Source organism: Poecilia reticulata, chromosome 2, assembly GCF_904066995.2.
Source record: "Poecilia reticulata chromosome 2, P_reticulata-male-v2, whole genome shotgun sequence".
NCBI classification, from domain to species: Eukaryota; Metazoa; Chordata; class Actinopteri; order Cyprinodontiformes; family Poeciliidae; genus Poecilia; species Poecilia reticulata.
The window spans coordinates 21478681-21490427 of NC_088831.1; the positions used below are offsets into that span (position 1 = coordinate 21478681).

The window sequence follows — 11747 nt, forward strand, 5'->3', positions numbered from 1 at the left end:
CAGATTACTGTTCAGTTTCTGTGGAAGATGAATGTAGCTAAATACAGGGCAAGAAATCCTGTTAAGAGGTTGGAGTTAGACTTGGAAAAACGGGATAAAGATTGGACAAAAACCGAGTTGAGAATCTCTGTCAATGCTCAAAAACTGAGGTTGAGAGACTTTCTATTCAGTGTGAGCGAGCCTCACATGTCTTGCTAAGAGAAATTGTCAAAAATGTAAATCAGTGACATTTATTTATTAACAAGGCATATATTATAAATGTATACATCCTTTTGCGCCTTTTCATTCATGATTTTTTTGTAGTTGTGTAGTTGTAACATGAACTACTGGTATTTATCATTGAATGAATGACATGAAAAACAAAAAATGGAATGTTCTTAAAGTGTCCTGAATACGCATGCACACCACACTTTCTAGCTTTTTCTTTCTAAATGATAACTGTGCATAATTTTGCGTCCACTTCACAATTACGTGCCACTTTGTGTCAGATTCAGTAAATATAAATATGCATTGTGATGAGGTTCCCTTGACATATTAAAAGTTTTTTTTAACTTATAACATTTGAACAACTGTTAATCATTGACATTTTTGTGTTAAAACTAGAAACTTCCTGCAGAAATTTTTTGGGCCTGCCAAAGTGTGCCCGTCAGCTTGAACCAAACATTTTAGCTATAGTTGGCACAACTGGACTGCTCTTTACACCCGAAAAGAATAGGGAGAAGAAACACACACTGTTATAAGCTTTCATTGGTTCATCAACAATGTCCAATGACTGAAGCTCTTGCCAGATCCATCGCCATATTTCTATGGATGAGCTGATTGACTACAGCAGCAAAATGGCAGAACCCAATGCTCAATAGGATTTAGTCCGAGACTGACTATAAGCTTCGTACATGCGGTTCTCACTCACGGTCCAAAATAAAAAAAAATAAAGACATTCAGTAATTGTTTATTTCTCAAAAATTTTCAGCCTTCACACTAAGGATTTTAATTCATACTCTAAAATTCAGAGAAATAATAATTTTATCTAAATAAAATATGAATAGTCACAGGAAATATGTATTCTGCCCTCAATGCATTGTAAGACCTCTCTCTGCGGGTGTTTGTGAGGCTACTCACTGCCTCTGACTGGGACCCGTTGCTATGGTAATTAATTATCTGCCCCTGGGCTCTGGCTCTCTGTCAGAGTATGCTGGAGTTTCTATACTTGGGAGACACCCAGCGTCAGTGTCAAGGACCCTGACAAAAAACCATAAGCCCTAGCAAATTTTTGAAAACATTTTATAGGAGCAGGCATGTGCCTCTATGTCATGACCGACTTTGAGACCAATAGGGCGATATTTGTGCCCATGCGGGGGAGTTAAAAAGAGTATTGGAGTCAGAAATCCACAGTGCTGTGTGTGTGTGTTTCAGAGAGAAATATTACTGATTCTGTGAGACACTCAGCCTCAAATTTTCTCGTTTTTCTTAATTTATGTTGTCATTTGAACTCAGAATCCCACTAAAAGTAATAGCTCCCTTCTCGGCATCAAGCTGAACGTTTTGATACCACTTTTGTGGGGGTGCATGCAGCGGTACGAGCCGCGTTAAGATTGACGGAAGAAAAATAAATAATAAACAGACATTCTATTGGGTGAAAAACAATAGGTGCCTGCCATGCAATGCATGGAGTCAATCACTGCTCTCCCTAAGCATTGCTATGGGCAGGCCCCAAATATATATTTTTTTATTGTCTGATGTAAGATTCTAATTTTAAATGTCACGTTTTCATTTAATGTAAAGCTTTCAAATATACATCTGTGTGTATTTAATCTACGTAATCCGTTCCATTAGGAGATAATGTGTCTGAAATAAATTGACTTTTCAATAATCAAATTTATTGACTGGGTCTGAATGTAAATCCGTGTGATTTTTTTTGTTGTCTTTGTAAAATATTATATGTTTTCTTCAATTTTCAATCCCACATTCCTAAATAACTTACTATAAATTACTCCCCAATTTGAACGTAGCTTACTTCATTATAAAAAAAACATGTATTTTTCATCAATACTTTGATTTTTAAAAATTATATAGTATAATCATCCAGTCCTTGACGAGAAAGTGATCAAAGTTTTGCATTCCGATTCCAACCCGTCAAACCTGACAGGACCAACCGAGGTTATAAGGATGCAAAGGTGAACATCCTCCTCCAGTAGACTCCTCAGGTGCGACCTGTCTCCAATCACGTAAACGTAATTCGATCACGGTGTTGAGCAATGTCGTCGGAGCTGAAAGCGGTCTTGTGTTCCCCGAGCAGCCCTCGGGCCACATCGACCGTGTTGGATGTTCCACAGCGGGCCTTTTTAAAGGTAAGGTCAGCTCGCAGGGAAAAGCTGAGTTATGGGGCTAATAAGGGGAGGAACATTGATGTGTCTCTGCGACAAAGCGATGCTGGAGCCGTTCATTAACGCAGGGGTTGTGATAAACACCCAAACAAGTAGAGCCAAACAAATTAAACACTGCGAACCCTGTTGTCCGTTAAAGTTAAGCTCCGGTGGGGAGATTGTTGTGTTTCTTGTTAGATCAAATAAAATATTTCCTAAGTGTTAGCCTGAAAATCTTTCAATCCAATCTTAATCCGTTCTTTATCCTGGTCTGAAATCTCCCCGTTCAATATTTAACTATCTTTTAATTAAGTTTTGAAGAGCTCAGAAATTAGGACTCACCATCTTACCGAGACCATACAAAGCAATCCCACTTGATAAATACTTTAGTATTGACCTTTGGAGGGTTTACCCTTCTCGTAGCTGCAAACTATGATCACTGTGCTGGAAAAGGAACCTTTGACAATGTTTGTCATTTTTGAGACGCTTTTTTGTATTTCCATCACCGTCAAGTACATTTTACCAGTGATGCCGATGAACAAACAGGATCCTGTATCTGATTAACCTTTTCAAAATAAGAGATTTAATATAATACCCTCGCAAAACATTTGTTATGACCCTAAAGGTTAAGTCTGTATAGAAGATGAAGCCTTTTTAAAAAATCATTCAAATTACTGTTTAGTGTGTAGGGTTTAGCCCAGCTGCAGTCTAAACATTGAACTTTCCAAATAAAAATCTTTTTTTTTTTTTTACATCTGGGTGATTTTATGTACTCCAACCAGTTCTAGATAAAACGAGAGACTTTGTGATGGAAGAGAAGAGAAACATGGGCAGCACACTGATATCTTTAGCAGAGATGAGTCATTTCAATGTGTTTGCACACTATTTTCTATTTGACAAAAAACCCCAACAATTTTAAACTGTTTCTGATCATCTGTTGATTTGTCCAGGCATGTCTGTTATGCAATTAGAAAAAAATGCATATAATTTAGCTTTTACCAGGGCAGTGTTATGTACTTTCCAGGCACATAGTGCCAATTTATAGCAAAATCAAATAATCACGTTGCCTTCAATTGGTATAAAAATGCTACATAGATTTAATTGGACTTAAATTAAATTTGACCTCATAATTTAACACCTTGACATTGGACCTCTATCTCTTTAACATGTTCTGTTCTTTTAGAGACTCAGCCTTCAGGAAATCATCACAAAATCATTCCTCCATTAACGCTTCAGCAACATTTTTTACTAGCATTGCATCGTATAATGAGCTCAGCAGATGCACATTGGCAGGTGGTTGCTAATTGCTGCTGGCTAGTCTAAAGGAGCTGAATGGAGGTGTTTACTCGGGGAGGGGTTCTTAAAGGCGGGGCTAGGTGCACCCTGGCGTTTTGCACAACTGAATGGTTTCCACGGGAGATTAAAGGATTCCTCAAACATACATGAAAGAATCAAATCAACACTCCAGGTTTGTTTTTGATGAGGGAATAACATTGCAACATGATATAAAGCTCAAAAAAGACTAAAACAGAAGCAAAAAAAGAAAAAAAATCAATGAAATCCTATCTACTACATTTGTGACTTTTCACTGGATTTTAAACATTTTCAAAGACGGCCAGAAAAATGGGGCGTAAGTAGATATAACAAAGAGAAGATGAAACAACAAGTAGTGTTTATCTCAAAGTCACAGGGAAAAGAAACATTGTGCCTTTCCCATTCCTACGGCTCCAAACCACAAGTAGGAGTCGGCAATCGAGGACCATCCTGCGTCTGAACACTTCAGCACATTTGCAGAAATGAGGCAGCTGCTGAAATCAACCAATCACTCTAAAAGGTTGCACTGAAAACCACCAAACGGCAGGACGCTTCAGCCATCACAACGCATTGCTAACGAGTCTATCCCGAGCAGCTGTGCAGGCAGAGCACATGTGTCAGGCTATGGGACCCGCAGGGGCATGCGGGGGGAGTGCCTGGGAAACTTAATGAGCAATATTTGTGGTGGATTGCATTGTGCTCCATATTGTCTGGAGACGCCGACGACAGCATGAGTGTCACACATGCCATTAGATTTATATAAAACGGGCGTCTGCCCTGTGGATCTGGAGCTGTAAAGAGGCTCCAATGCACCGAAGGTTCAGCTTACTAGTTCTTAAACCCTTAAGACTAAACCTTATTCTTGCATCTATATCAAATACACAGTTCCCCCCTCACACACATTATGCAATGTAAATTACAGACCGTTTTCTTTCCTTTGTCAGGCAGATGGACGACTTTGTACTCCAGGTAAAAGAAGCAATTGATGATAATAATACATCAAACTTATACAGCAAATTTTTTTTTGGACACTCAAGGAAGCTTTACAAGGAAATACAAACGACATAAAACAAGTGGCTGAGAATTTAGAAGAGGCATATAGGCCAAAGTTAACATTCCAGTGTAGAGTCCGAGTTCTTGATGTTTCTTAGGGAAGAGAGCTCCAGAGGTGTTGGGCAGAGAAAGTTTGATCCCGCAGGGTACGGTGTTTGGTTCTGATGGGGGTCAGAGGAACGAAGGTGGTGAGAGTGACAGTGAAGGAAGTCAGTGAGGGGGTGAGGTTGTTGAGGGCTTTCCAGGTGGTGACTCTGGCGAGGAATATTTTTTGTTGAATTGGGAGCCGGTGAAGATTTTTTTAAAACTGCGTTGATACAGTACCAGGTAAGTAGACGGGCAGATGAGCTTTGAATACACTCTTAAAAAAGTCACTGTAGAGTTTACAGTAACTTACCTGCAGAAGGGTGGCCAGCTATTACTGTAATATTTAAAGAAAACGTTTCAGTAAATTTACTGTAATTGTTTTTTACAGTTTACTGTAAATTTATTAGTTTTACTGTAATTTTATTAGTATTACTGTAAATGTATTACAGTTTTGTGTGTGTATCAAATAAGTCTGATACACACACAACCCTGATCCCTGAGTTTCAGTTTTTACATAGTTTTTGAACTTTTCTTTACAGCAAATCTCTGTTGAGAAGCTGCTAATGAAGCAGACTAATAACTAACCAATTCCCCTGTTCAAAAGATATTAGGTTTTAAAATTAGACGCTTTAGACAGCTTTCCATATAACCACCATTGTCTTGTTGGCAAATTTAGGGCATTCCATAAAGTCTGCCTACAATAACTAAATTATGAACTGATGATTTTTCTCTTTCAGATTCAAAAACATCTAAATCATTACAGCTCGATAAAAAATATGGCTCTAAAACAACCGACTCACAATGACTCTGCATGTCAGTGATTTATGATGGGCAAAGATTTATCATGATCATGTTAAGGGTCACCGGGTTTAAATACTGTTATTAGAGTTCAAATTGTCATTCTTTTAGTAAAAACTCTTATATAGCAGCTACTGCATTTGTAATTTTCAAACAACCAGGAAGAAGTTTGTTTTCTGGGAAAGAAAACAAGTGTTTGTTAGGCCCTCAACATGCTTATGCAATTCAGGAAATTAATATGTAGATTCATTTTTAATAAGATGGAAATTCCCCAAGACATTTTTGACTTCCTGGAGGAAAATTAAAACCCGGTAAAGGTATTCCATATTACCGGTCATCCGTTAACATTAATTCCAGAAAACAGGTTTGGACTGTTCTTTGGTTCCAGGGGATCTAACTTTACAGTAAGATACAGAAAGCATGAGAAGCAGCAACCATAATCATTGTTGTTTGCTTTGTTTATTAAAACTGTCGTGGCATAGAAATATTTACCTCTTTCATTATTAATCAAGATATGACTGATTTTTGCCACAGATTATGCAAACATTTTTTTTAAAATCCAGTCTGAATTATCTTTGTCTTTGTTACTTAAAAGCAACTTTTTGACAAGCCAAAATCTGTAAATGAAACACTTCCCTGTTCACACTTATGTTATACATATGTAGAAGGTACAGCTGTGAGAACAAGCGTGGTTATGAAGTGCTCACCAACAGGAGTTTCAATCTGTTTCTTTCTTTTTTTCTCAGAAAACAAGGGGAGAAATTACAGTCAGAAGGTAACGAAACAAACGAGAGAGAGCTGTTTCAGGAGCGTCATCGTTATGCAACGTGAAGTAAAAAAAATGCTTCAAAGCACTACGATTCTCCCTCTTATTAACCTTGTCATTGTGGATGTTATTTAACCTGTTGGAAAATTATACCGGCAGGAAGCTGGGACGGCTTACGGGGAATTAAACTTTTAACTAAAAGTCAAAGTGCAGGGAAGAAAAAAGTGCCAAAAATAATGACAACTGTTATAGTGTTTGTGAGAAATGACTTTTAATTCTCATACAAACAAATGTATTGGGAGCACAGCAAACTCATCACATTTGTAAAAAAAAAAAAAAAAAGTTAAGAAATAACTAGAAAATTCAAGTGTGAATGCTGAATGCTTTTGGTGAAAATGGCAAAAGCTTTTGAAGCCTACTGCTGCAGACTTGCAGCAGTAGGCTGCAATTGTGACACTGCAATAGTCCATGCAGTGTGAAAAACCCAGGTAAAAGTAAAAAAAAAAAGCTAAAACTAGCTAAAATGCTAATGATAGGAAATATGCTACCACTAGCATGCTGGGTTACAGTAATATATTCCATGAAATGTAAAGAAAAAAAAACTTGTGTAAACCCTAAAATGTGAAAAGGACAGAAAGGTTTCCCTATTCCTTCTGATAAAAACAGTGGGTGAATGAAATCCATACCTTATATGCAGTGGTGGGAAGTAACGAAGTACCAGTACTTCGTTACTGTACTTAAGTACAATTTTCGTGTATCTGTACTTTACTTAAGTAGATTTAATAATGGATACTTTCTACTTTTACTCCACTACATTTTACAGTAAGTATCTGTACTTTCTACTTCACTACATTTCTACAAAACTGTCTCGTTACTCGTTACATCCAAGTCGCATTGTGTTTTTTTTTCCGTTAAAATGTGAAGTTCAGGGACTTAAGGTGGCGCCGTAAAATCCAAGCAATAACCTGACTTAGTGTCTGTTGTCACCCATCGGCTCCCCCTTTACTCGCACGCGGAGCTCCAGACATGCGCAGTGGTTTCCTCTGAGTGTCAGTAATATAATAGCGCTGCATAAATCATAAGATATGGCGACGTGTAAAATCAGCAGCGCTTCGCTTTCACAGACGGTGGGACTTCGTTCAATTTTTAACGTCACCTTGAAGGAAAGCTTAAAGAAAGGTAAGCTCTGTGGACGTGATGCTAGCAAAGCTAGCTGTATTGACTGAGACACATGTTGCATCTGCGATGACTGACATGTCGCATATATGGGACAACGCTGTGACCAAAGTGCAATATTGTAATATGACATTCATGGACGATCCGATTCTTCTGGACGGATCTTGACTAAGTCCTATAGTGCTGAAGCCTCACTGAGAGCCGTTCTTTGTTCTTGTAATGCTCTGCGTACACTGCAGTAGCTATTTTATTTCATTAAAATATCTTTATATTTAATTGGTGAATAAATAAAACAAGAACGTAAGAACACAGAGCATGCTCATTGCTCTTTGTTTTCGTCACCTGTCATGGTGGCAGACGTTGCAGCAGGAGGGAGGATGAGAACAGTCACGGTGCTCCTCCTGCTTGGTTACTTCTTGCTTATTGGGCCTTGGACAGTGTTCATAGTTGAGCGTTGTTAATTGCTATGTTTAATGGTGCAGACAATTATTATTTCTGACATTGGCAATATGGGCAACCGCCCAGGGCGTTATTTTTTTAGGGATGGCAGGAGACCTCTGTGGATTGTGGCACAGAGATGAAAGCAAAACAGAATGAAGAAGAGTTTGAATTGTCACTGGTTAAATTTATTTCAGCTCTAAGTATTTAATATCTAGGTGTTTTTATGGGAAAGTAAATCTTTCAGATCAATTTGAGAAGCAATTTTGATAGGTGCACTTAATTTTATTGTCATGTAGCACGGGGTGCTGGTTTTGATTTGGTTTTGGGTTCGGTGGTCTAGACTACAACTCTGCTATGTGGCTCCTTGGTTCCATGTCCTCCTCTGCCAGTTGGATTTCTTTCAAAATAAATGTGTGGCAAAAAAAGTGAAGTTCATGTTATGTTAGGACAGGAGACGAGATGTTTCCATCCCTGAAATTATGATGCATAGAATCACATATCTAAGTCTAAACTATGTTACAGAGTAAACACAATAAAAACATGTTTTATCTGTGGCATATGATCATATGATCGGTACACTTAATGATATTAGTGATTAGGTAATGCATTCAGCAAGTACTTTTACTTTTAATACTTAAGTATTTTTAAAAACCAGTACTTTTTTACTTTTACTTAAGTAAAATGTTAATGTGGTACTTTGACTTTTACTTAAGTAAATTTTTGTCTGTGTATTTGTACTTTTACTTAAGTACATTTTTTGAGTACTTTCTCCACCACTGCTTATATGGTTTCTGAGATATCAATATTTGTTTGGAGGCATCGTTTAGCACGGTGACTAAAAAAAACATTTTCAGAGAGGTACTGCACCACCTTTGCTGCCTTGCGCTCAACCCATCTCTAATTTCTACCAAGATCAGTGTGTAAAGAAACCAAGCTCACTGATATATAAAACATCATATATACATAGATACCACTGCATACCTTCAGGGGTCTGAAGGAGACCATGTCTCATCAGTCCGTTTTGACAATAAAAGATGATCAGCACACCATCAGGCAGGAAATGTTACCCCTAATTGTGACATTCTGCATTTAAACAGCACCTGTTGTCCTCTGTCACACACTAATTAGCATATCAGGGCGACTGGAGCGTCACATTATGATCGTAGGGCACTGTGACCGCTTTGGTGATAAAAGCAGCAAGCATAGACAACGAAAATAAATCCCAGAATATTTAATATCAAGCAAAAAAGCTGTGACGTTTATATAACTGCAACTCGGAGAATAACTTTGAACTGCATAAGATGATTGTCAATCTTCTGCTCTTTTGATCTTTGTCACATTGCAAGAGTAAAGTGTGGAGTGTTAAATATTAACTATAAAAACTGACCAATAGTTGCTGACAGAGACAGAAGGAGCACAAACCAGCTGGGGAACGCCACAAGAAAAGTAAACCATTTATTTCCCAGCAGTGCTAAATGAAGTGATTTATGTTTTAATTAATTTGACTGTTAAAAACCAACATTCAATCAAGAAATGCTGGTTTTGGCTTAAACGTCTTGAATGTGTCTTGCGAGTCTTCCTGTGTCAAGGCCTGATTTATCATTTTGCAGATGAGCTCTCGACCACAACTGTACGATTTCCACGGAGTCGCGATGACTCACTGCGTCACCGACAACAGGGAGAAGGTTAAAAACTTTCAGGCCAGACCAGACGACATACTCATTGCGACATACCCGAAAGCAGGTCAGTCTAACAACATGTACAAACAGGTCTTACAGTTTGTAGAGCACAAATGCCAGGAACTGTTACCCTCTCCGGTAACACTTTATTTGAAGGGTTGTGCATAAGACTGACATAACACCTGTCATAAACATTCATAAAGACTGCTTTATGTTCATGACAGGTGTTATGTCAGTCTTATGCACACCCCTTCAAATAAAGTGTTACCCGCTCTCCTGCTCTGTAGAGGAACTACGTGGGTCTCCTACATCCTTGACCTGCTGTATTTTGGATAGCTATCTCCAGAGCGTCAGTCGTTCATCCCTATCTTTGAAAGAGTTCCTTTTTTGGAGATAGCGATCTCTACTGTAGTTCCAGGTTAATGCCCAAACTTTACATTTCTGTTGAATACTTGTTCACTTGAAATCACCCTAGTGGTTCGATGCCTCTGTCTGTCTGTGGAAAGCCAAATCTCAAGGCACACACTGGTTGCTAAAAAAAAAGAACAGTGAATGGAAGCAGCTGAAAGTCTGACTTTTCTACACATAATTGATTTATTATTTTCACAAGAGTAAAATGTAATATAGTAATGAATCGTTAAAGTTGTTATTTTGAAAAGAGCTGATATTGATGGTTTTCTAACAAAAATAAGTTGCTTGACCTTAAAAAGTCACTTCACTCTAAAAATAGTCAGTTAAAACAGGTGCAGTTTTAACTTGACCACTAGAGGGCCTCTGTGAGTCAGAACTGTTTTAGGAATGATCCCTTTTCAAAAACAGAGGAAAGGTGCAGGTGAGATTTACTACAGACTGTCATGATCTTGAGGTTTCTTGATACTTAAAACTGGAGCATTTAAAGTTTATTTAACTCCTTGTTAGATTTTAGACATGAAAAAATATCAAGTTTATGTTTATGTAGTGCAAGTGAATCAAATACAAAATAAATATGCTAAGGTTGTTCATTTTTGTTCATTCTTCCTTTGGTAGATGGTGTATGTGGCACGCAACGCGAAGGACAACATGGTGTCTTTTTACCACTTTGATCACATGAACATGGTGCAACCGGAGCCTGGAGAATGGAGCAGCTACTTCCAGAGGTTCCTGGATGGGCAGAGTGAGTACAGATTGTCATAAAATGTTTGTGTTTGGTGCTTTTTTCTTTTTGGTACAGGCTTCTTACTTTTCTGTGTTGTCCTGTGGCCTCAGTGTTGTATGGGTCGTGGTATGACCATGTGGGAAACTGGTGGAATAAGACGAAGACCTATCCCAAACTTCATTATATGTTCTATGAAGATATAGCTGAGGTAATTTATTTGGTTGAACCTTTACGTTCTGGCTGCTTCTCTGACTGTTTTTACCGCGAATTTGACATTTGACCTTGTGTTTCCAGGACACTGAGAGGGAAATAGACAAACTTTGCTCCTTCCTCAGGTTATCCCCATCAGCAGAAGATAAAAAGACCATCGTTGAACTTGTGCACTTTGATAATATGAAGAACGACGACATGGCCAACTGTTCCAAACTCAACTTCTTGGATTTCAAAATTTCTCCCTTCTTGAGAAAAGGTAAATTATGATGCAAAAAATGAAAGTGACAGCTAGCAATTGGAAGGAAGACATGAATGATGTGTCTGTGGCTTTTCAAGGAAAAGTTGGTGACTGGAAGAACCACTTCACTGTCGCCCAGAATGAAGTGTTCAACGAGGACTACAAGAGCAAGATGAAAGATCCGACACTTCGGTTTCGCACCGAAATATAAATCTGGACCTGGCGTATTGTAGATCTCAGATGATTTATAACAAAGGTGATGTTTTTGAAATTTAGAGTAACTGAATCTCAAATCTAAAAGTGTGGACCATTTTCCCCTCATAATTGAAACTTTTCTACTAGTAAATGGATCAACTTTTTATAATGAAGCTCAGGAAATAAATATTTTGTTTAGAGTTTATATTAAATAAAGCGAAAGCTTGCTCATAAAAACTTTCAGATTTGTAAAAGGTATTTATTTGGCTGTTGTCCCGTCCAAATTTTG

At 38.0% G+C, this 11747-nt stretch overlaps 1 protein-coding gene across 1 annotated transcript; it reads left to right on the forward strand.

Moving 5' to 3' along the window:
* The first annotated feature begins 8783 nt into the window (after nt 1-8783).
* Nucleotides 8784-11699, forward strand: LOC103478408 (cytosolic sulfotransferase 2-like). Its single transcript, XM_081598253.1, has 7 exons — nt 8784-9741; nt 9967-10000; nt 10497-10509; nt 10704-10830; nt 10923-11020; nt 11107-11281; nt 11362-11699. The coding sequence occupies exons 1-7, from the start codon at nt 9609-9611 to the stop codon at nt 11472-11474; spliced, it is 693 nt and encodes a 230-aa protein (XP_081454379.1). The 5' UTR covers nt 8784-9608; the 3' UTR covers nt 11475-11699.
* The last annotated feature ends 48 nt before the right edge of the window (nt 11700-11747 follow it).

What these genes read in the sequence shown, in the direction of transcription:
- LOC103478408 (XM_081598253.1), top strand. Translation starts at nt 9,609, where the DNA reads ATGAGCTCTCGACCACAACTGTACGATTTCCACGGAGTCGCGATGACT. An exon ending in TGCGACATACCCGAAAGCAG is followed by an intron (nt 9,742 to 9,966) that starts GTCAGTCTAACA and finishes TGCTCTGTAGAG; the next exon opens with GAACTACGTGGGTCTCCTAC. An exon ending in GAGGTTCCTGGATGGGCAGA is followed by an intron (nt 10,831 to 10,922) that starts GTGAGTACAGAT and finishes CTGTGGCCTCAG; the next exon opens with TGTTGTATGGGTCGTGGTAT.